At 38.7% G+C, this 25,355-nt stretch overlaps 1 protein-coding gene across 3 annotated transcripts in view; it reads right to left on the bottom strand.

The window, feature by feature from the left end:
- Window positions 1–25,355, bottom strand: part of atp1a3a (ATPase Na+/K+ transporting subunit alpha 3a) — an 84,943-nt gene that overhangs the window by 2,592 nt on the left and 56,996 nt on the right. Inside the window, exons 10-20 of one of the 3 annotated variants that reach the window (XM_063011358.1) lie at window positions 23,423–23,667; window positions 20,756–20,948; window positions 19,563–19,875; window positions 17,620–17,770; window positions 17,018–17,186; window positions 16,108–16,262; window positions 13,280–13,403; window positions 11,508–11,653; window positions 9,524–9,654; window positions 9,259–9,360; window positions 2,979–3,070 (exon numbers count right to left, since the gene is read on the bottom strand). In XM_063011358.1, coding sequence (XP_062867428.1) covers window positions 2,979–3,070; window positions 9,259–9,360; window positions 9,524–9,654; window positions 11,508–11,653; window positions 13,280–13,403; window positions 16,108–16,262; window positions 17,018–17,186; window positions 17,620–17,770; window positions 19,563–19,875; window positions 20,756–20,948; window positions 23,423–23,667 — 1,821 coding nt within the window. Of the gene's footprint in view, window positions 1–2,978; window positions 3,071–9,258; window positions 9,361–9,523; window positions 9,655–11,507; window positions 11,654–13,279; window positions 13,404–16,107; window positions 16,263–17,017; window positions 17,187–17,619; window positions 17,771–19,562; window positions 19,876–20,755; window positions 20,949–22,257; window positions 22,322–23,422; window positions 23,668–25,355 lie in introns of those variants that run through there. The other 2 variants (XM_063011374.1, XM_063011366.1) reach the window with 2 other exon arrangements.

The following is a 25,355-nucleotide window of genomic DNA, read 5'->3' on the forward strand; positions in this document are numbered from 1 at the left end:
AGCCTTTTGTGATTTGCTAGTGTGTTTTCCACTGCAGTCTAATTAATGTCAGAATGTGTCACATGGTCAGTACATAGTAAAAGCACAGACCATACTGTAAGACATTAAAAAAGTGATTATTACAAAACAAAAATTATAATATAATTAGATTTCCTTTGTGCTGCATGTTTTTTAACAGATGTGTTAAAAACAGCTGTTTCACTGTGACAATACAATTCAAGCTACTATTTCGATACCTCGTAGATACACTAGCTGCTGTAAAGACTTAGTTTGCAGCTTCACACATCTTTAAGGTGTGTGCTAGTGTGTGTGTGTGTGTGTGTGTGTGTGTGTGTGTGTGTGTGTGTGTGTGTGTGCGCGCGCATGCGTGTGCATTGGTGGGGCTTTTAAAAGCAAAATTGAAGCCTTTTGTGATTTGCTAGTGTGTTTTCCACTGCAGTCTAATTATTGTCAGAAAGTCACACACGGTCAGTACATAGTAAAAGCACAGGCCATACAGTTAGACATTAAAAAAATTATAATATAATTAGATTTCCTTTGTGTTGCATGTTTACTAACAGATGTGTTAACAACAGCTATTTCACTGTGACTAAATACAATTCAAACAACTAAGGGTTAAGTTGGCAGTGGTGGGACTTAAACAGTCAACCTTCTGATTTCTACTCCAGCACCTCAAACACTAATCCACCATATACAGTGTATCACAAAAGTGAGTACACCCCTCACATTTCTGCAAATATTTCATTATATCTTTTCATGGGACAACACTATAGACATGAAACTTGGATATAACTTAGAGTAGTCAGTGTACAGCTTGTATAGCAGTGTAGATTTACTGTCTTCTGAAAATAACTCAACACACAGCCATTAATGTCTAAATAGCTGGCAACATACGTGAGTACACCCCACAGTGAACATGTCCAAATTGTGCCCAAATGTGTCGTTGTCCCTCCCTGGTGTCATGTGTCAAGGTCCCAGGTGTAAATGGGGAGCAGGGCTGTTAAATGTGGTGTTTTGGGTACAATTCTCTCATACTGGCCACTGGATATTCAACATGGCACCTCATGGCAAAGAACTCTCTGAGGATGTGAGAAATAGAATTGTTGCTCTCCACAAAGATGGCCTGGGCTATAAGAAGATTGCTAACACCCTGAAACTGAGCTACAGCATGGTGGCCAAGGTCATACAGTGGTTTTCCAGGACAGGTTCCACTCGGAACAGGCTTCGCCAGGGTCGACCAAAGAAGTTGAGTCCACGTGTTCGGCGTCATATCCAGAGGTTGGCTTTAAAAAATAGACACATGAGTGCTGCCAGCATTGCTGCAGAGGTTGAAGACGTGGGAGGTCAGCCTGTCAGTGCTCAGACCATACGCCGCACACTGCATCAACTCGGTCTGCATGGTCGTCATCCCAGAAGGAAGCTGACGCACAAGAAAGCCCGCAAACAGTTTGCTGAAGACAAGCAGTCCAAGAACATGGATTACTGGAATGCCCTGTGGTCTGACGAGACCAAGATAAACTTGTTTGGCTCAGATGGTGTCCAGCATGTGTGGCGGCGCCCTGGTGAGAAGTACCAAGACAACTGTATCTTGCCTACAGTCAAGCATGGTGGTGGTAGCATCATGGTCTTGGGCTGCATGAGTGTTGCTGGCACTGGGGAGCTGCAGTTCATTGAGGGAAACATGAATTCCAACATGTACTGTGACATTCTGAAACAGAGCATGATCCCCTCCCTTCGAAAACTGGGCCTCATGGCAGTTTTCCAACAGGATAACGACCCCAAACACAACCTCCAAGATGACAACTGCCTTGCTGAGGAAGCTGAAGGTAAAGGTGATGGACTAAACCCAATTGAGCACCTGTGGCGCATCCTCAAGTGGAAGGTGGAGGAGTTCAAGGTGTCTAACATCCACCAGCTCCGGGATGTCATCATGGAGGAGTGGAAGAGGATTCCAGTAGCAACCTGTGCAGCTCTGGTGAATTCCATGCCCAGGAGGGTTAAGGCAGTGCTGGATAATAATGGTGGTCACACAAAATATTGACACTTTGGGCACAATTTGGACATGTTCACTGTGGGGTGTACTCACTTATGTTGCCAGCCATTTAGACATTAATGGCTGTGTGTTGAGTTATTTTCAGAAGACAGTAAATCTACACTGCTATACAAGCTGTACACTGACTACTCTTAAGTTATATCCAAGTTTTAGTTCTATAGTGTTGTCCCATGAAAAGATATAATAAAATATTTGCAGAAATGTGAGGGGTGTACTCACTTTTGTGATACACTGTAAATACTTGGTAGGGCACTCTGTGCAAGTCTACCACAGATACACTAGCTGCTGTAAAGACTCAGTTCGCAGCTTCACACACACTTTAATGTGTGTGCTAGTTTGTGTGTGTGTATTGGTGGGGCTTTTTAAAAAAGGCAAAATTGAAGCCTTTTGTGATTTGCTAGAGTGTTTTCCACTGCAGTCTAATTCATGTCAGAATGTGTCACATGGTCAGTACACAGTAAAAGCACAGACCATACAGTAAGACATTAAAAAACTGAGTAATTTATAAAAAAAAAAAAAAAAAAAATATAGCTAGATTTTCTGTGTGTTGCGTGTTTACTAATATATGTGTTAATATCAGCCATTTCATTGTGAAATTTCAGCAGCCAGAGCAACAAAAAAAACTATAAACAGAAATTGAGGGGTAAGCTTTTTAGTGTTCTTGGTTTTTATTATTATTATTTTATTATTTACTGGTATGTTTTGCAGGTTAACAGGACTAAATCTATGAAAAATGCATTTACAGAATGTAAAGATTTGAAAATCTAATGTGTTTATTAAGACTTATTTCAACAGTAAAGGGTACAAGTTAACCCACTGTGCTCTAAAATCTGCCAATAATAGTTATAGTAGACATGATATGTGACAGTTTTGATCATCTCTCTGTTCCCCTGACTAAAATAAATAAAGTGTTTGGAATCTATACCTCCTGGAGTTCGGCGCAAGATGAGTTTTCGGATCTCATCATAAACGAAGATGAGGAAACTGTATGGGAAAGCACAGAACCACCAGCTTGGCCTGATGAACAACAGAGAAAGAGAAATGTGTGAGTAAATAAGACCATGGTTTAGCAGACAAAAATACAACATTGTTACTGATTCTTTATCACTAGGAGGCAATAGCGCTTTACAATTTCTAGAAAATCACAACTTTTGTCATAACACAAATTTCAGAGCTACAAAATTACTGCAAAACCTTGTTTGTGGACTTTTTTATTGTATTTATTTTAATTACTAAAATTAAGTACATTTAAATAATCTGATAATGGTAAACAATTTAAGGTGCCATAGGTAAAAAAGATAAAAGGCATTAAAAAAGATGCCAAGCAAATATTTACAGACAAATTATGGCCTCTGACTCTGAAATCTTTTATTATAAGCAGAACCTTTCTTTAGTTTTGGTAATAATAATATTATGGAGCTTTTTTAACTTTCCGAGCTGTCATAGCTGTCATGTCACACTTTTTAACAGCATTTAGAGGGGTGGTGTATTGGAGATTTAAGTTTTCTGGTTTCTAATGCTGCCCCAGCCAGGCGTCTTCAGTTGTGAGTTTATGCATGGGTGGCAAGACAGCTTCCAAATTCTTTAAACGCTTCCGGTTTTCTCAGTTCTCAGTTTTGTTGTTACTCAGCTACTCAGTCCTCTGTATTGTAACTAGCCAGTGAACCAAGTTGTTGGCTGAGTTACACACCCAGGTGTTGTTTTGTCTTAAGTCTGTCCCTGTGTTATCTGAGTTTCCTGGTGATTTTGTTACTTGAAATTTATTTATTTTTTGTCATTTTTTGAGTTAGATTTTTATTTCTCAGTTTTTTTTTCTCTCTCCATTGTCTTGTTATTTTGTTTCATAAATTATTATTGTTTTCCTTTATTTTATATCCTGGTTAAGTCTCCTGCACTTGGACTCATCATCTAGTACCTCAGGTGCAGGGTTACATCGGCACTAAGTATGAATTTATATTAGTAATACAAACTTTGTCATGATTTCCTTTAACCAATAGTAATTATAGCGCCAGTGGCCTGTACAGAGCCCTGTCCTCACCCCACTGAACAGCTTTGGAATGAACTGAAACATCAATTAAGCCTTTCTTGAACAACATCATTGCCTAGTCATACAAATGCTCTTTTAACTAAACGGGCTCATAACCCTTTCTTCCTTGTTGAAAATGCATGCATGTCCCTGGAAGAGATGTCATCTTGAAGACAGAATGTGTTGCTTTAAAACCTTAATGTATCTTTCTGCATTAGTGCAAATTTATTATGCCAAGGGCACCGACACAACACTGAAGACAGGCCAGATCTTGGCTTTTGGACCTGATAGGTCTGGATGGTCCTTTGTGCCTTTGGTCCAGAGCACACAGCGTCTATTTCTTCTAAATAAAAGATCTGTATACTGATCTGACCCCAATACATATTTTCACTGTGTGATGGTCCATCCTAGAGCCTAGAGAACCTGATGGCGATTCTGGACATGATTACCATAAGGCTTCACAGTACAGTTTTAAGTGGTATTTGTGAATTATATGTGGTATATAAGCTAATGATGAATGACAGGTTACAGTGTTACAGTGCTGTCCGAGGGATCGGTGATTGTGGGTGTTCAGCTTATGCTTGCGTTTTTGTTTTTTATTCAATAAAATTCCTCCAGATTCCTTAAATTGTTCAATTATAATATACACTGTACAGGAACAAATAGGCAAATCTCCATTCAATCTTTCTTTGAAGAACATTGTTTTTAAACATTTAAATAATTTTGTCACACATTTTTTGACACAATGGAGATCTCCTGCCATTCTTCGTTCCTCAAAGATACTGTTTTTCATGGATAGTTTTAGAACAATATCATGATTACAATCACCTACAATCACATCATTCTTTAATTTTATGACCTCATTACTATTCCTAAACTGCCCTCATCCCAACTTTTTAATGGGTTACAGGACAGAAATGCAGGAATGGATTTATATTAACAAATGATATGAAACACTGTGTTGTTTTGCCTTTCCATACTGCCCCAACTTTTTCTGATTTGGAAATGTAGCTCTTTGGTTTTTCTTTATATCTGTGAGCATTTAACGGCCTGACCTTGGTCTGAAATTGCTGGTACGCCCACTCCTGAAAAGACTCCTATTATAGAATGCTTAATTCTAAATGGCTTGGATGTTGCTTTATAACCTTTCGTAGATTGATAAGCAGCATCAATTGCTATTTTAAGGTCATGGCTGATTTTCTTTCTTCTCGGCTTCATGTACACACACACACACACACCTGAATGGTCCAGAACTTACCAGCAAAAAATCCTATTTTACAGAGGTAGTAAAATACTGGCTAATTACCCATAAGAAATTTGATAGTGTCTTTTCCCACTTTGGTTCTAAATGTTGGTTTACTTTTGGAAGCAAATATGTTTGTTCATAGAAGTTAGTGAGGACCACACAATTGTTATGACATAAAAGTGTGTACTTTCTTTTATTGTTTCAAATAATATTAGCTTTTTACATGTGTTTCTTGTATTTATTAATTTTCTCTATCTATCTATCTATCTATCTATCTATCTATCTATCTATCTATCTATCTATCTATCTATCTATCTATCTATATCAGATAGCTTGAAATAAGAGAACACCTTAATTACTCATAAGATCAGTTGAAAATCTTTACTGATATAAACTGTGTTATGTGTTGAGATCACAATGATGTAACAACAGTCAGTGGAAACAAACATCATTAACCCATCGGGTCTGGATTAAAAATCATTTTAACAATCAGAGTAAAAAAATTTAATCACAGGCTGAATTAGCATGAATTTTATCACGGCAATTCAATTGACAAGTGACTGTATTCACTCCTGGCAACGTCTAGGCACACTCCTGGTGAGATGATGGATAGTGCTAGATGCTTTGATACACAGCGTCTCAGAGGTTCTCAACTGGATTCAGGTCTGGGGAATGTGAGGGACAGTCAAAGGCATCAATGCCTTTGTCATCCAGGAACTGCCTACATCCAGAGGAAGCCAGTGCCCTCTACACCAGCATAAGGTCTGACAATGGCTCTGAGGATTTTAACCTAACAGCAGTTAGGTCTGTGCGACCCCTCCAAGAATATTCCAACTCAGACCATCACTGATCCACTACCAAAAAGGTTATGCTGGATGATGTGGCAGGCAGCATAACATTTACCACAGCATCTCCTAACTCTTTCATGTCTGGTAGATGTGCTCAGTGTAAACCTCCTCTTATCTGTGAAGAGAGAACTGGGCACCAATGGCGGGCATGCCAATTCTGGTGTTCTCTGGCGAATACCAATCAAGCTGCACGCTGGGCTGTGAGCAACGGTCCCATTAGAAGATGTTGGGCCTTCGTACCATCCTCATAGAGTCTGTTGCTGAGAGTTGGGCGGTATGACCAAAAATTTGTATCACAGTTGTTTTTTTAAGATTCTGAAGGTTTCACAGTATATCACAATATGTTTTATTTGTATGACTGGGACTTTTTATGTGTCTGTGGCTTATTCTAAGTACATAAATACATAAAATATAAGTACATAAGTACATAAAATATAAAAAGTTTTAATTCTCCATGTATATAATGAAGGTTTTGAGAACTATAAGTTTTGCTTGGCCCCACAAAATGTATGATAGAATCAGTATGCGTGAAACAGTTGCAATAAATACAAATTTTATTGTTTATTTAATATTTTAGTATGGGACAATTACCCTTAGCTCTCCCTTTAACAAATAAAAGATGTTTGCTCCACTGTACAACTACTGTTGTAGAAAATTGGACGACTTCATATAACCAGTTCACTTATAACGTTGGTTTAGCAACTGACCAGAATTTTCATCCCGTAAGATATACAGTGTATCACAAAAGTGAGTACACCCCTCACATTTCTGCAAATATTTTATTATATCTTTTTATTATATCTTTTTTATTATATCTTTTCTTTCACAACACTATAGACATGAAACTTGGATATAATTTAGAGTAGTCAGTGTACAACTTGTATAGCAGTGTAGATTTACTGTCTTCTGAAAATAACTCAACACACAGCCATTAATGTCTAAATGGCTGGCAACATAAGTGAGTACACCCCACAGTGAACATGTCCAAATTGTGCCCAAAGTGTCAATATTTTGTGTGACCACCATTATTATCCAGCACTGCCTTAACCCTCCTGGGCATGGAATTCACCAGAGCTGCACAGGTTGCTACTGGAATCCTCTTCCACTCCTCCATGATGACATCACGGAGCTGGTGGATGTTAGACACCTTGAACTCCTCCATCTTCCACTTGAGGATGTGCCACAGGTGCTCAATTGGGTTTAGTCCATCACCTTTACCTTCAGCTTCCTCAGCAAGGCAGTTGTCATCTGGGAGGTTGTGTTTGGGGTCGTTATCCTGTTGGAAAACTGCCATGAGGCCCAGTTTTCGAAGGGAGGGGATCATGCTCTGTTTCAGAATGTCACAGTACATGTTGGAATTCATGTTTCCCTCAATGAACTGCAGCTCCCCAGTGCCAGCAACACTCATGCAGCCCAAGACCATGATGCTACCACCACCATGCTTGACTGTAGGCGAGATACAGTTGTCTTGGTACTTCTCACCAGGGCGCCGCCACACATGCTGGACACCATCTGAGCCAAACAAGTTTATCTTGGTCTCGTCAGACCACAGGGCATTCCAGTAATCCATGTTCTTGGACTGCTTGTTTTCAGCAAACTGTTTGCTGGCTTTCTTGTGCGTCAGCTTCCTTCTGGGATGACGACCATGCAGACCGAGTTGATGCAGTGTGCAGCGTATGGTCTGAGCACTGACAGGCTGACCTCCCACGTCTTCAACCTCTGCAGCAATGCTGGCAGCACTCATGTGTCTATTTTTTAAAGCCAACCTCTTGATATGACGCCGAACACGTGGACTCAACTTCTTTGGTCGACCCTGGCGAAGCCTGTTCCGAGTGGAACCTGTCCTGGAAAACTGCTGTATGACCTTGGCCACCATGCTGTAGCTCAGTTTCAGGGTGTTAGCAATCTTCTTATAGCCCAGGCCATCTTTGTGGAGAGCAACAATTCTATTTCTCACATCCTTAGAGAGTTCTTTGCCATGAGGTGCCATGTTGAATATCTAGTGGCCAGTATGAGAGAATTGTACCCAAAACACCAAATTTAACAGCCCTGCTCCCCATTTACACCTGGGACCTTGACACATGACACCAGGGAGGGACAACGACACATTTGGGCACAATTTGGACATGTTCACTGTGGGGTGTACTCACTTATGTTGCCAGCTATTTAGACATTAATGGCTGTGTGTTGAGTTATTTTCAGAAGACAGTAAATCTACACTGCTATACAAGCTGTACACTGACTACTCTAAGTTATATCCAAGTTTCATGTCTTTAGTGTTGTCCCATGAAAAGATATAATGAAATATTTGCAGAAATGTGAGGGGTGTACTCACTTTTGTGATACACTGTACCTGGAATCCAGTGTTTTAATTATTGCTCTAAAAGCTTATTCCTCGACTGTCTATAGAGGAATCGTGTCCTTGCATATGTGGATTGTTACTGCGTTCGTAATGTCGCTCTTCGCAACAGCCGTGGCAGTATATACAGTTTTAGTCTGTTCTAAACTGCCAACATAGGTCATTTCTTTGGCAGGTTTTTCCCCATTTCATTTTTTCCCCCATTCATGCTAACGCTACTTGGATAACTCGTGAGCTGTATCTAATCTGCACAACGCTCCATAGCGCTTTAAGCGGCGAACAATATTATATGACTTGCTGCCTACTGAAGCCTACAGCTGTTGTATTAACTCTGCTACGGAATGGCGGTATTTGAAAAATCCATACAGTATGAGGAATTAAAGCCGGTATACAAAATGTCCCGTCATACCGCCCAGCACTATCTGAGTTTACTTTTTAACAATCTAATATAAGACAGAATCTGAAATATGTTTATATGCATTTCAAAGTGCACATACATACATTTCAGACCCCTGGAGTACATTAGTAAGTCAATAACTGTATTTTAAATATTGAATTTATAAGTATCCTCTCTGCAGTGTTTCACACGCTAAAGCCAAATGACTTTAACTGAGATATTGGAGTTTGCTTTTTTACATTACAATAAATAACTGTTAAGAACCATAAAGGTTCATTACAAATTCAGTGAGTGTGTGTGTGTGTTTGTCTGTGTGTTTAAACACTTACTTGAGTGGGTACATCCTAAGAGCCACATCCATGCCTGGGCAATAAGAAAGGAAGGCAGCCAGAGCTGTCTCCTCAAACAGGCCAAAGATCAGGATCTTATTACTGCATTATGATGGAGAAATAATTTAATATTAGATCCAGTATATCCGCATCACGGTCACAAAGTAAGTTACAACTTGTTTAGTCTTAAGACTATCACTCTAATGAAAACGCAATGACAGCAAAAACTAAGGCAATGCAAGTAGACAAGCAAGAAGACACTGACTTCATGCCCTGCTGAAACACAGAATTGCGACGGGTCTTGCAGATGATGACATCAGCCCACTGCACCACCACAATGCTAACGAAGAAGGCTGTGTGGCAAGTGAACTCCACAATCTTTCTCTGCTCATAGGTCTAAAACACAGATAAAGTTAAAGGTTAAAAAGGCGTCTAAAAGTCCACAAAGACTTTTTATGCTTTACCACTGCTTTATCCTGCTCAGGGTTGCTGTGGGTCCAGCTTCCCTAAAATCAATGGGTGATATGTATTAACACACCCCTGATAAGACAGCAATCCATCACAGAGGGCAAGGGGCACCCCCTTTAGACAAAACCAATCATGTCTGTCTGTAGACACTTGACAGACCGGCAGCACTTCTGGGGATTTGGACCCTAGATCCCATCGGGTCTTAGAGAGTGCTTACATCATTTTTTTTAACTCTTTGATTAGTTTTTTTCACATGAACAGTTAAAACACCTTTTGCACACAAATTCGATTCATGATTTAAAACAGTTTAATACAAAAGCTTGTTAAGAATTATTAATTGATTCCAAGGGAAGACTACTACACCACCCAAGCACCCACTTTTAGTTTTTTGTACTTTTAGTAGTAAAAAATCATTGCTCATATGTACTGTACTTACCCTCTTATTAAATTATTTGCTAAAAAACCTAAAAAAAATAGTTCTAACAGGGTTTCAGCAGATTTGTGTTCATGGACTGTTGTCTACTTAAACAAGAGTAGAAAATGACTACTGTGGAAGCACTTCTGTAAGTCACTCTGGATAGGAGCATCTGCTAAATACTGAAAATGTAAATGTAAATATTATTTATGCAAGTAACAATAAGACATTAGAACTTCTTCCAAATAGATTATGAATTAGATAAAACAGATGCTGTAAAGTAATATGTAAATATACACTATGAGTCAAAAGGAAACTCTGTACCTTTGCCCATAAGTCTGGCAAATGTTGATCAACTTTCAAAATTCTTTTACACGAACAATGTCTGTAATTTGGAGTTGCAAAAACAGATCATCATTTTGAATTTGGTCATAAATTTACATTTTATTGTTTCACAGTTAAAGCTTTTATCTGTCATAAATATGAAAATATCATTGTGAAAATGATAATTTAATGAGGTATTAGCTACACGCTTAAGATGTGGTTGGCAAAATACTAATCACTCTGTTGCAATGTAATTTAGAATGCAACTGTAAAATAATTTTGAAAATGTTATCAACAAAGTATAGTATAGTGGTCTCTTTTTAACTCACAATGTAGTTCTAAGACTTTATTTTATTAGTATACAGTATGACTTTACCAAAATAAATCACATTTTCACCAAAGATTTTTTTTTTACATTTTATCTTTAAAAATTGGGTTGCACTGTGGCCCAGCTGATAGAGTGGGTGCCACACAGCAATATGGGTCCTAAGGGCATGGGTTTGATCCATGTCCTTCACATGTTTTCCTTGTATTCCAGTGGTTTTGCTCTGGTTTCTTCCCTCCTCCCAAATATATGCAGACGATGGATTGGCTACTCTATGTGTAAATAAGTGAGCAAATGTGAGAGAATGCAGATTGCCTAGTGATGGATTGGTGACCTGTTGAGTGTTTAATCTCAAATTGCACCCAGGGATTCTAGTTGACAATGGACCCAACACAAACCTGACCATAATAAAGTAGTAAGTGAAAATGTTTAGTACTTTTTGACTTAACAAATATCAGAACAAGCTAAGATAAGTACACATAGGTTTCTATTTTTACTGAAGACATTTTCAGCCTTGCTAAGTTATGTTGCTAAGTTTGTTAACAGCCTGTTCAATGTAATTTGCAACCAGGAACCATTACATTAACTAGCTTATCAAAAAACAAAAAAGAACACCAAAAGAGGCACAAACTTCGCATCAAAAAGATGCATGCATTACAGGACACAAGAGATACATCCTTAGTGCATTACCATGAGAATTATATATCAATGACTAACCCATTGCTGGCCATAGCTGTCCTCCAGGTCATTGTTGGAACGATCATCCCAGTGGAGTCTAATGCCCACCAGTCTGGAAGGCAAGAATCCATTCTCAGCCATGATCACAAAGTAGGCAAAAAAGCCTCCCAGAGCCTGAATCATCCCTAAAGAGACATACAGAAAGAGAATTTTGGAATCAGTGCAAAACATTAAGAATAAACCTAAAGAAGATTAACAAACGGGCAATGACAGAAGATGGCAGCATCTATTGTATAATAATTGATGTATTGATTTAAAACCTGCAAGAAATGGAAAGAAAATGTGGTTGTAGTTCTTGGTTTCCAAAATGTGTTTGTTAATTAGTAAATAATTAATAAAAGTTTACAGTCATGTGTAAACTTTAATACAAACCCAAAACAGAAAAGGTTTGGACAACTTGAAAAATGCTAATAAAAATGACTTGTACTTACTTTGACTTTTATTTTAGTGCAGACGGTATGAACCCAAAAAAGTTAATGTTTTATCTGGTCAACCTTATTTTATTTAGTACTATACATTCATTCCTGCATTTCAGGCCTGCAACACATTTAGGGCTAGTGATTAGGTACAACAAACTAATACTTAAAAGTGGTAAATGCTTTGCCTTTCCAGTTTTTTATAGAATGTGTTCCAGAGCCAAAAGATTACCAAATGCATCTACATAGTCACATTATATATCATTAACAAGGTGAAAGAAAGTGTATTGATTTCCAAAGCAAGGATGCATCATGCACTATGACCAAAAGTTTATGGTGACTGTATTCTGCTTGTTGTGGGATATTCATCAAAACAGAGAAGAGACATTTAAGTAAAACAATTTACTTTATTTAAAGAATAAGGGTTTTTAACACTGACATGACCATTGACCTCAGCTATGCTTTCTATAGTTTAACATTACTCTTTATATCACTGTGGAGAATATGCAACCCACACCTCTTTGCAGAACTGCAACTACAGTTTTCCTATAGATATTCTGATAGTGTGATGAATTTATCATCCCCTACATAACAGCAAGTCACCCAGGTCCTGGTGCAGTAAAGGATATAACCTGCTGTAAAAAAGTAGGCTAATGGCTTTAAAACCTTTTCCAGACTTTGTCTGGCATTGTTTAGAATTTCTTTAGAACATGTGCTGCTTTTTAAGACCTTCTAGTATGCTTTACATTGCCTCACAGGTTCTATTTAAGTCATGTTTAGATTCAACTGGTCTGGCTTGATTTTTACATAAAGCCACATGAAACCTGTGTTGTCCAAAATGCTCTGATTTAAATTTAACTGTCCATGAAACATTATCTTAAAAGGTTTTTTTAGGCAAGCACTAATGTTTTAACTGTTATTTCTTACTCTTTGCCTGCTCATGAGTCTCGTTTGACCTAGTTTGATATTGTGGGGTCATAAAATTAGCCTTAAGGCTGTAAGGCTGGAGACATCTGGTCATGGTGCCCTACAAATGGTTTGTAACCTTTTCCAGGTTTATTTGCTGATTGGGTAACTAACAGGGCAGTTACTTTTTACAAGGGTAATTATTGGAGGCACTGAGCAATTTTGTTCCATAAATAAATGTACAAAATCCTCAAAGTCAGGTATGTTTAATGATTTGAAATCATTAATTGTGATGCATATTTAGTTTTCCTATCACAGCATTCACATTTGATCAGTACAGTTTATAAAACTGATGGGTGACGTGATGGGATAAGTTTAGTGATATGCTTAAACCCTGACTTTGAAATTGTAAAGTAGTGGTATCCTAACCGATCTGTCCATATGCAATGCTGATGAGACGCTCATTAACCAGCTTGTCCCTCAGAGGATTGCGTGGCTGACGCTTCATGATGTCACTCTCTGCTGCTTCATAGGCCAAAGAGATTGCAGGCACCTAGAAAACAGTAGACATGCTGACTGGTGTGGGGTGTGTATGCATGCATGCATGTGTAGTAAAAAAGGTGTAGCTGGGACTTGTGGAATATGTTTGTGATTAAATGATCTTTGGATTTTTGTACATCAGAATATTTCATTGTTATATGTTCATTGTTCAGTGTACTCCATAATGTTCGTGATGAAGACACGTTTCTCCTTAATATTCCCCTCTGCAATACAGTTTGCATAAATTTGGTTTCATCATGTTGAACATGTTGAAACAACATTCCTTTACACAGTCCCCCTCATTTTAGGGCACCAGAATGTCTGGGACATAGCAACGATAGATACATTAAAGGAGTACCTGTGGCAGCCATACATGCTCAAGCCATGACACCCCACCTCCATGTTTTACACATGATGTGGTATACTTCAGTTCCTTTTGGTCTTCACACTTTCCCCTCCCATTACTCTGATACAGGTCAATCTTGGTCCCATCTGTACACTAGGCCTCCTTCCAGAATTCTGCAGGCTTTTAAGTACTTTTTTTTGCAAACTGTAATCTAGCCATTCTGTTTTTGTGGTAAACTAGTGGTTTGCATCTTGCAGGGTAGCCTCTGTATTTCTGTTTACAAAGTTTTGCGTTTAATGAGTTCACCACTGTGTTCTTTCTTCTCAAAGATATGCCACACAGATATGCCACCCAGGGTTTAACTGATGTATCTAATGGTTTTATACTTGTTTTCCATCTCATAATGGCTGCTTTGACTTTGACTGTCACAGCCCTTGTCTCATATTGAACAATGGCAACTACAGACTCCAAAGGTGTTTGAAAGCTTACAAGCAAGCCTATATATCTTATGTATCTTATGTCTGCAGTAATAAAGCAATTAAACTGAGTAATCATACACACTTGTGAAGCCAAATGTCAGCATGAGGAGGACTGTGCAACTTTAATTTTAACATGATTAAACCAAAATCTATCATTAAATTTAGGTCTGGAAGGTGTACTTTAATTACATCAACTATGGAGCAGAAAGGCTCCACATGTCTTTGTCCCAAACATTACTGAAAGCACTGTATATTGACAATTAAGGACAAACTGGGAAAATATTTTAACCCTTTGATGCACAAGCTAAGCAAACCCCTTCTAATGCACAACATGGGTCGAAAACGACCCATATTCATTTCCTAAGTTATTTCATGTATTGCTGAGTATCTTTTTTGTATATATTTTGAAATCAATTTATTTAACCATTTATTGTTCCAAGTGTATATTACACATCTTGTTTTTGATTATCTTTAATCATTATTTTAATTTTTATTTATTTACTTCATGAACAAAAAACAGTTTTTGTATTACAACATCAGCTTTACACACATGGGTCGAAAATGACCCATGTCTGCAAGTGTGATTAAATAAAATAAAAACACACTGTAATAATATATTTATTAAAGATAACACTGATATTGAACTGTAGTGAAGATTGGTGAATGTGACTGAACGTAAAACTGATCATATCAGATCATATAGATACAGCACAAATTGGTGCACTGGGAGCACCAGCTAGTGACTTTTTGGTAGCTGGGCAGATCTCATGCAATCAGGATGTTAGCAGTGAAGATAATCAAGGCACTGAGGGTGGCAGCATCCAACATATTGTACCAGAGCCCCATGGGCCACCTCCGTGTTCTCCGCTTACAAGGTGCAAACCATCTGATCCATTCTGTCCACCTTTTGTGTTGTTATAGTACTGGATGGATCAGATAGTTCGCACGTTGGAAGTGGAAAACACAGAGGGTATGGTACTGGATGACTCAAATGAGTTTTCTGTGTCATCAAACAAGTCTTCTTCATGTAGGTGAAATGGATTCACGGACACATACTCAATTCCATCTTTGCCCTGTGGCACATAGTCTAGGTCACCAGCATAAGAGAACAGCTGTACTAACACTTTGAAAAGCAAAGACTATTTTCATATGCACATTAGTCAGTTATTCATGTATTTACTGTCCTTTTTATAGCTAATAAAATAGCTATCTAGAATAAAATATGCTAACAGCTAGCAAGCTAATAGTATTGGACATATTCCTCTAACTAGTGAAGTTCAAGAGCCTAATCTTTGGTTATCTTTCAAAAGATCAGTAAATATGTTTCTGACTACAAACACTTACAAATGTCAACAGTTCCTGTCAAATTCCATAGTAAATACATAAGGGTCATTTTTTACCCATGTTGTGCATTAGAAGGGTAGTGATACAAAAATGATTTTTATTAAAAAAGTAAAAAATGTAAAACTAAAATAAGGATTTGTGATAATCAAAAACAAGTTAATTGAGGAATTCATGGTAGCTTGAATGACTAAATTAATTTATTGCAAATATATAGAAAATAAAAACTCAGTCGGGTCACTTTTGACCCATATTGTGCATCAAAGGGTTAAGAATATAACTCCTAGGGTGCTTGGGTGGTGCAGCATTCTAAAGAGTTTGGCTGTGTGTCTTTGGTGGGGAGTAATAATAGTCGAAGCATGTTTCCTTGTTGCTGTTGCAACTACAACATGGGAAAAGGCAGTGGCTGATTAAGGATGACAGTGCTTAGCTCTCAACACTAAATACTGCGCTCTGTGATACCCTGGAAAATCTCTTGATGCTTCTAATGACCCTTCGGGGTCTGTTTTGGATGTGTGTATTTATTGGAAGTGTGTGTGTCTCTTTCATACCATGTCAGTGCCCAGGTCAATGCAGAGGATGGTGATGGTACCAAGAGGAAGAGGAATGTTAACCAGTATGAAGAACAAGAAAGGAGTAATTTCAGGGATGTTGCTTGTCAAAGTGTAGGCAATTGACTTTTTCAGGTTGTCAAAGATAAGACGCCCTGCAAACACACATACAAATTTACTCTTGGTGTAAATGTAAAAAACAAGTAAACATGATATCACCCACAAAAATGTGCAAGCTAAATTCTTTCAGTCTCTCTTCTTGGTGATGTGGTTCCCATGGTGCCATTATACATGCTTAAGTTTCGTTCCTTGCAGATTTCCTGATGTGTTCACCTGCTGCTGTTCATGTACTATTTCATTAGCATGTGCATGTCTACCCTTGGTGTGACTTTGTAAGTTGTAAGAAACTTTGTTTCAGTAGTTCTAGTCTTGTTTGTCTGAGTTCCTTGATTGTCATGCCTTGTACCTCAATATTTGATTATGGATTACAACTATATTTGACTGCCTGCCTGTGGTCTCACCCATGCTATGGACTTTGATTGTGATTCTTGGACTTACCCCAATAAAATACTCGCTGAGCAACTGCACTTGGGGCTTGCCTATACTGTGCCTTTAATCACATCTACAAGAACTGCATTTTTTTTTGCATTTTTACCAATTTCCACCAACTTCTGGCTATGTCATATAAACAATTTGTGTCAGTTGCGGAGCCTAAACTGGGTCTAAGTTTAATCAGAGATAACATTGAGCACAGCAGCAAGCTATAAAATCGTAGAGGAAAATGGGGTCATCTGAGAAATGTTCAGTGCCCAAGGTAAATGGCACTGTCACTCTCACCTTATAGGAAAATAATGGTACAGCCAGTGCTAAGTGTTTTTGCTTCGTATCATGTGAACACAGCCTTACTCACCCTCTTCCACACCAGTTACGATGGACGCGAAGTTGTCGTCAAGCAGAATCATGTCAGCTGCCTGCTTGGAAACATCTGAGCCAGAGATTCCCATGGCCACACCAATGTCTGCTTTTTTTAGGGCTGGTGAGTCATTTACACCATCACCAGTCACAGCCACAATAGCACCCTAAAAAGAAAGATATCTTATTATACATTAAGTCAAAATATGACTAATAAGATTATGATGATTAGCTGAGCTATTGGCCAACATTGGTGGGATGTGTAATTTAGAATTGTGCGTGTTTAAAAATTCATTTTTTTTTAATCCATTTTCCATTAGAGTTTTGTATTTCATTTCAACAGACATTAAGACTGTATAATTAGAGTTTTGACCAATATTGACTGACCACAATTTTCATGAATTGTTTTGAATGGTTTTCCATTATGTATTTGTGTATGTATTTGTATGTGTGTACATGTATGCATATGGGTATATATGTGTATGTATATATATGGCTATATTGGCCTCATTGTGCAATATTGTCACATCTAGTAATGTGTACAACTGAGATTGTATACGTGTGTATAACTGTTATGTGTGTGTCTGTCTCTCTGAGCACCTGTCTCTGGCAGCCCTCTACAATGATGAGCTTTTGTTGAGGGGAGGTCCTGGCGAAGACGATTTCTGTGTGGTTCTTTAGTACCTCGTCCATCTGTTCCTGAGTCAGATCCTTTAAATCTGAGCCATGAATTACACATGCCTTGGCATCCCTAATAACCAACAGTGCAAACAAAAATGTGTTATTAAATGTGTAAAATGCATGTATTAAAATACATGAATAATCCAAAAATATTTAAATAAAATGTGTTAATGACAGTTTGCAAGGATTTTAGGTATTTCACACACAAATTAATCAGTTTGAATATTATAAAAAATAACAGAGACATGGCAAAGCTGGAAAACAGTTTAAATCTTGTTCATATTTTACATTCAATCAGAAGAAATACAAAAAATGGGATAATGCTTTAATAAATACCTTTGTTCCTTAAATATACCAAACATAGATTTTTCAAAGTGTGCTGTCTATTTCCTTAGGTTCCGTTAATGTGATAACAAGTTTTGTTCTAAGACTTCTTTTCCGTTGGCTGATCCCGTATTACGGGTCACCACAGCAGACCATGTCTGTGTAGATGCCTGATCAGGCCAATAGAACAGCTGAGATTTGAACCCGGATCTCAAGGGTAGTGGGCTAGCATAATTTACCACTGCATCACCCTGTGCCTAAGATGGCAAATACACAATAAAAAGGCAACTACGAAGTTGGATGTTCCTCTTTATAGAACTGTACATGCTTCATCCAAGGTAGTTTAGAACTTGGACCAATCCACTCCAAACAAAAGTTAAAGCTATGACATGATCATCATTCTTTTTGTTTCTTTTATTTCTTTTTTTCAGGTGGAAAGGTCTGGGTCCTTTCTGTGTGGAGTTTGCATGTTCTCCCTATGTCTGCGTGGGTTTCCTCCGGGAGCTCCGGGTTACCTCCCACAGTCCAAAGACATGCAAGTGAGGTAATTGGAGATACGTAATTGTCCATGACTGTGTCTGAAATTAAAGACTTAAACTGATGAATTATGTATAACCAGTAATTAGCTGTACTGTCATGAATGTAACTAAAGTGTGTGAATCATGACGTTAAAATCCTAAAAAATAAATAAATACATTAATTTTTTTCTCTGGCAGCACGGTGGCTCGATGGGTAGCACTGTCGCCTCACAGCAAGAAGGTCCTGGGTTCGATCCCCAGGCGGGGCCGTTCGGGTCCTTACTGTGCGGAGATTGCATGTTCTCCCCGAGACTGTGTGGGTTTCCTCCAGGAGCTCCTGTTTCCTCCCACAGTCCAAAAACATGCAGTCAATTTAATTGACGACACTGAATTGCTCTATAGGTGAATAAGTGTGTGTATGTGTGTCTGCCCTGCGATGGACTGGCGCCCCGTCCAGGGTTTTACTGTGTGCCTTGCGCCCATTGAAAAGCTGGGATAGGCTCCAGCATCCCCCCACGACCCTAATTGGACAAGTGGTTAAGAAAGTGAGTGATTCTTTTCTTTTTTCTTTTTGTGCTGAGGCGTGCCGACAAAATTATAGCAGACCCCTCTCATCCTGGACATCACCTTTTTCAAACTCTTCCATCTGGCAGGAGACTCAGGACAATAAAAACAAACACATCCAGAGCCACTAACAGCTTTTTCCCCAGAGCTGTAACACTTTTTAACCAAAGTTGTTCTCTTGAGCAAATGTTGGTAAATACTGGTTAACAGTCCATGTGCTGTCGGGTCTGTTAAATATGTTCTATGTTACATGTCATACATGTGTAATTATCTGTACTATTATGTGTATTGTGTGGACTACTATGTGGACTATTATGTGTATTATTGTGTGTATCACCAAAGCAAATTACTTGTATGTGTAACATACCTGGCGAAATAAAGTGATTCTGATTCTTCTTTTTTAGCAGTGAAAATGATGTAGCTCACATTACACCCACTATGTGAATAATAACATACCTGGGGTTAACTTGGCTAACGGGGATGTTTAGACGGGCTGCAATGTCTTCGACTGTCTCATTGCCCTCAGAAATGATTCCCACCCCCTTGGCGATGGCCTTGGCTGTGATTGGGTGGTCGCCTGTCACCATGATAACCTTGATGCCAGCCGATCTGCATTTACCCACAGCATCGGGCACTGCAGCGCGAGGGGGATCGATCATTGACATCAGACCCACAAAGCAAAGGTTGTCTATCTGAAAGTTCACATCATCTGTATCAAAGGCAAAGCCTTTGGGGTACTGGTCCTCAGGCAAAAACAAGTGGCAAAAACCTGCAATGACAAAACTTATGTCAAATTTCTGTTCATTTTAGCAGATTTTTACTGTTGCACTAATATGTTTGTAACTGCTCCCTATTTGTAATGTAGAAATGTAATGTATAAATAAATTATAAAAAAATTTATACACACTTTTATAGATGTTATCTATGGACTTCAAAATTGAATTGAATTACTATATCAATATGTATCATGATGTTCAAAGTTGACTTATATTCATTCCTTAATGTCTGTATGAAGTATTACAACTAACTTTTAATTTATGCATTTTCTTTATTTTTCTCCTGATTTAGCGTAGCCAATTAGTCTTCCGCTGCTGGGGATCCCGAATGCGTTCAAGGAGGGTATATTCGCTTGCTCCACGACCTCTTTGACACATGTGCAGTCCCCCTGTCAACCCCTTATTTTTAACCTGTGCCTTTGTGGATTCGCACATGAGGCTCATCCACTTCTGCACAGGCACCTTGGTCTGCTAACCAAGGTCCTTGCACAGTGATCGAAGACCCCACCCACTTAGTCCCACCCGGCAAACTCGGTGGCCAATTTTGTATGCTGCAAGCCTACAGTTTACAAACCAGCCGACCGGTAGCAGAGGCAAGATTTGATCTGGGATGTTCAGAATCTCAGCGCTGGTCCCGCTGCGCCACCTGGGCGTTTCAACTAACTTTTATACAGGTTTTTTTTCGTTGAAGTCTGGAAATAAATTGTGACTGGAAAGGAACGACACACTGTTATAAACTATGCAGCTAACCTTTGCTTACAGTGAAATTAAATTACCTTTTACTTTCGAACTAAATAAAAGTAGGTCTCTTCCGGTCTTTAGACAGTAAAATAAACTTAGAACATTAAAATATTTTATTTCCTATTCACCCACCCAGCACTCTCTCCCCCAGTCCTCCCAGTTCCAGATAGGCATTTTGAAAGGCCTCCTTCATCTCCTCATCCATGGGCTGCTCTTTGCCATGAATGATGATGGTGCTGCAACGTTCCAAAATGCGCTCTGGTGCCCCCTTCATTACCAGCAAATAGGGGCTATCATTAGGGTCCTCAGTTTCATGCACTGAAAGCTGAAAATATGCAATATATGCAAAACGTTATTGTCAAGAAACATAATCAATCATTTGAAGCTTGACTCTGTAAGTATTCAAAAGATGCAAGTGCTTGTATTAATAACACTGATACAACATCAGGTATTGTTTGTTGTGGCTGTTTTAGTTCCAACCATTAATGCTAACCAGAACACTGGAACAAATCTCTCAGCAAAGCTAACTGCTAAATCAAGAAAAAACATGAAACACTAGACAGTACACACACTAATGCTAATCCTCTAAGCTAAACCTAATGAAAATTCTAATCTGTGGAAAAACACAAGACTAGAGTAAAACAGAAGAAAACAAGGAATAATTAATGCCATTTACATTTTACATTTACATTTGCCAGACAAAGGGAACTGAACTGAGAAGATAATATATACCCTCAGTATATAACAATCAGGGCAGAAATGTGGAGCCACTGGGGATGATAAAGCAAAGGACAAATCAGTAGTGAGTCTAGAGTGAGTCCAAGTGCAAGCCATGGAGAGGACTTGGATTGTTAGACCTCTAGAGCTCTGGTTTCCAAACAGCTTCCTGCTTTGCCCTGCCCATAAGCAGGACAGGTAAAATCTATACCAGCTCAAGTGCATGCTGACACTAAGACCTCTGGCACCAACTGAATGAATACAGATGTATAATAAACAATCACAAGCCACCTACAGTTTTGTAGGTCTCCTTTAGCTCTCAGAACAGCCTCAATTTTATGTGGCCCAGATTACACTAAGTGTTGGAAACATTCCTTTGAGATTCTGATTCATGTTGACATTCCCAAAGGTTCTCTAAAGCAGTGTTTCTTAAACTGTGGTATGAATACCATGGTGGCATTTGATACTTCTCCTGGGTGGTGTTCTATACTAGGTAAATTGCCCTAAAAATAAAATGACAAGAGATTCTGGTTTAAAAAATACCACCTATTTTGCACAGTCCCCTTGATTCACTACATCAATACATTTGCCAATTTGATGCTTTTCTACAATGAAATAAATGGTTATGAGTTATCATACCCATCATGTCAGCTTAAACCAGTCTAGCTATTATTTTCAGTGCCTTCTTATTAACAAGATGTTTATGAAAAAAGATCATCACTTTTATAAATTGAGCTGCTTTCACATCACTACTGATATTTACATCGTGCTTCTAATAAAGGTGCCCATGAATGTGTACATATACAAAAAAGTAATAAACCCCCTAAAGAAATTACACAGACACCCTATAAACCCTTACAAACAGCCCCATAAGATTTAATTAATTAATGCTAATGTAAAGAAAAAAGAACTTTTACCTGATAGGTGATGTTGACAAATATTAGTCACAAATTCAACACAAACAGTCACTGCAAATAACACCTACACAAACACAAGTTTGAATAAACTAAAATAAAGAAGTGCCGCCACATGGCAGAACGCTGGAACTATAAGCACCAAACGTCGTGTAAATAATACTTTAAATGGATTTGTATTTTTATGGGTTTTAATATTTTTTGTTGACGAACATAACGTTGCATAAACCAGGGGTTTTCAATCTCATAATGTTGCCTGTCCAAGATTTTTTTTTACTTCTAAAACTAAAGCTATTAATTTTTTACCCACAGGAGACATATCTGATTAGTCTTGCTGACCACGCGTACACACACGTTTAATGTTATCCAGCTCAGTCTGAAAAAAGAAAAGTTGGCTAGCAAAACTTAAAAACTGGGCTAACAATGAAGATAAATCAGTGACAAAAACAATGACTGTTGTTATAGGATATGAGTGTGCTCTGTTCACAATAATGCTATAAGTAATTCAGAAGTTGATTCATATGAAGCAAAACGCAAGTTTCTCTCCGTTTTTACTGTTATAATGAATGCTGCGATTTTAAATAAACACCGGCTACTACAAAACATTTTGTGTGACTTGCTTTCCTTACAGGTGGGAGGCTTAATTAAACTGGCTATTACCACAGAGCGGTAGCCAAGTCACACTTGTTCTGCCCGTGTAGCTAATAGTTAGCTCCCCTAAGTTTTCTGTCAGTCAAAGCAGAGTATCCTGAACTATCGAACTTAGCAATTGATAGTAAGATATCTGTATTAACTTTTTGAAATAAATATTTCAATCAGCAAAACTACATCATATGTATGATGTGCATTATATTATAATTATATTATTTTAGCTTGTCAAGAGCTTTCGCAATGGTTTCTGTGATATGGTGGATTGGGGAGCGCATGTCCATAAAGGTTGAAAACCCCTGGCATAAACTGACATCGGTCTAATTTTCAAAAATTACCAAAAATTGTTGTAATATCAAAAATGACAAAAATCAAAAGTGGAGGGTTTTTTTGTATTATAGTTCCCACATTCATATAGTCAAATCATGGCATGGGAAATAGCCACAGAGAGTTAAAAAGTCACATAGACAGCACTGGGCTAAATGTCATTCGTTTTGTCACCCATAAAGTGATTACTCACCTGGTACTTGTTGGTAGAGTTAAACGGAATCTCAGCCACCTTCTTGTACTTGTCCCTCATAGCTTTGACTGAGCCACATGAAAGCTCGATGCACTTCAACAGCGCTGACTCAGAGGCATCACCCGCCACATCCCGCTTTAAGATTGGCAAAGACTCCTGACCTGCCTTAAACACTGCCCTATTACAGAGTGCTGCCACACGGGCCAGCGACACCCATGTAACTGATGTCTTATCAAAGGATGTCCCTGAAACAAAAGAACATATATTGGTATTTAACAAAACCTTAATGAGCAAGTAAAAAAAAAAGTGATTGTTACAACCCCAGTTTCCAGAATAGTTAGAACAATTTGTAAAATGCAATTCAAACAAGTATATACAGTGTATCACAAAAGTGAGTACACCCCTCACATTTCTGCAAATATTTCATTATATCTTTTCATGGGACAACACTATAGACATGAAACTTGGATATAACTTGTATATCCAAAAAGTGTATAAAGTGTACAGCTTGTATAGCAGTGTAGATTTACTGTCTTCTGAAAATAACTCAACACACAGCCATTAATGTCTAAATAGCTGGCAACATAAGTGAGTACACCCCACAGTGAACATGTCCAAATTGTGCCCAAATGTGTCGTTGTCCCTCCCTGGTGTCATGTGTCAAGGTCCCAGGTGTAAATGGGGAGCAGGGCTGTTAAATTTGGTGTTTTGGGTACAATTCTCTCATACTGGCCACTGGATATTCAACATGGCACCTCATGGCAAAGAACTCTCTGAGGATGTGAGAAATAGAATTGTTGCTCTCCACAAAGATGGCCTGGGCTATAAGAAGATTGCTAACACCCTGAAACTGAGCTACAGCATGGTGGCCACGGTCATACAACGGTTTTCCAGGACAGGTTCCACTCGGAACAGGCTTCGCCAGGGTCGACCAAAGAAGTTGAGTCCACGTGTTCTGCGTCATATCCAGAGGTTGGCTTTAAAAAATAGACACGAGTGCTGCCAGCATCGCTGCAGAGGTTGAAGACGTGGGAGGTCAGCCTGTCAGTGCTCAGACCATACGCCGCACACTGCATCAACTCGGTCTGCATGGTCGTCATCCCAGAAGGAAGCTGACGCACAAGAAAACCCGCAAACAGTTTGCTGAAGACAAGCAGTCCAAGAACATGGATTACTGGAATGCCCTGTGGTCTGACGAGACCAAGATAAACTTGTTTGGCTCAGATGGTGTCCAGCATGTGTGGCGGCGCCCTGGTGAGAAGTACCAAGACAACTGTATGTTCACTGTGGGGTGTACTCACTTATGTTGCCAGCCATTTAGACATTAATGGCTGTGTGTTGAGTTATTTTCAGAAGACAGTAAATCTACACTGCTATACAAGTTGTACACTGACTACTCTAAGTTATATCCAAGTTTCATGTCTATAGTGTTGTCCCATGAAAAGATATAATAAAATATTTGCAGAAATGTGAGGGGTGTACTCACTTTTGTGATACACTGTATGTGGATTCTTTTGAACCTTTATTTAACTGATAAAAGTAAAAAGAAATGACTTGTAATGTTTTGTCAGCCCATCTTGTAAACACTTTTAAATGTGATGTATTGGAATTGGACCTCCGATGATTGCCAAGGGTTGCCTTCTCCGATAAGTCACGTTTGCTGCTTCATCGAACGGATAGAGTTTGGCATGTCAGGCGAGAAACATCAAAGATCAAACATCGTGCAACCATTACTGGAAGTTCTTCCAGTAATGGTTGCACGATGTTTGATCTTTGATGTGGTAGCAGCGTGATGGTCTGGGGAATGTTTTCGTAGCACTCTTAACTGATTTGGGTATTAATCCAACCTTGCAGGTCACGTACACCCATACATGCTGATTGTCTTCCTAGGCGTGGATGGCATCTTCCAGCAAGACAAGGCGACATGTCACAT

The sequence above is a fragment of the Trichomycterus rosablanca genome, chromosome 2, assembly GCF_030014385.1.
Source record: "Trichomycterus rosablanca isolate fTriRos1 chromosome 2, fTriRos1.hap1, whole genome shotgun sequence".
In the NCBI taxonomy this organism is placed as follows: domain Eukaryota; kingdom Metazoa; phylum Chordata; class Actinopteri; order Siluriformes; family Trichomycteridae; genus Trichomycterus; species Trichomycterus rosablanca.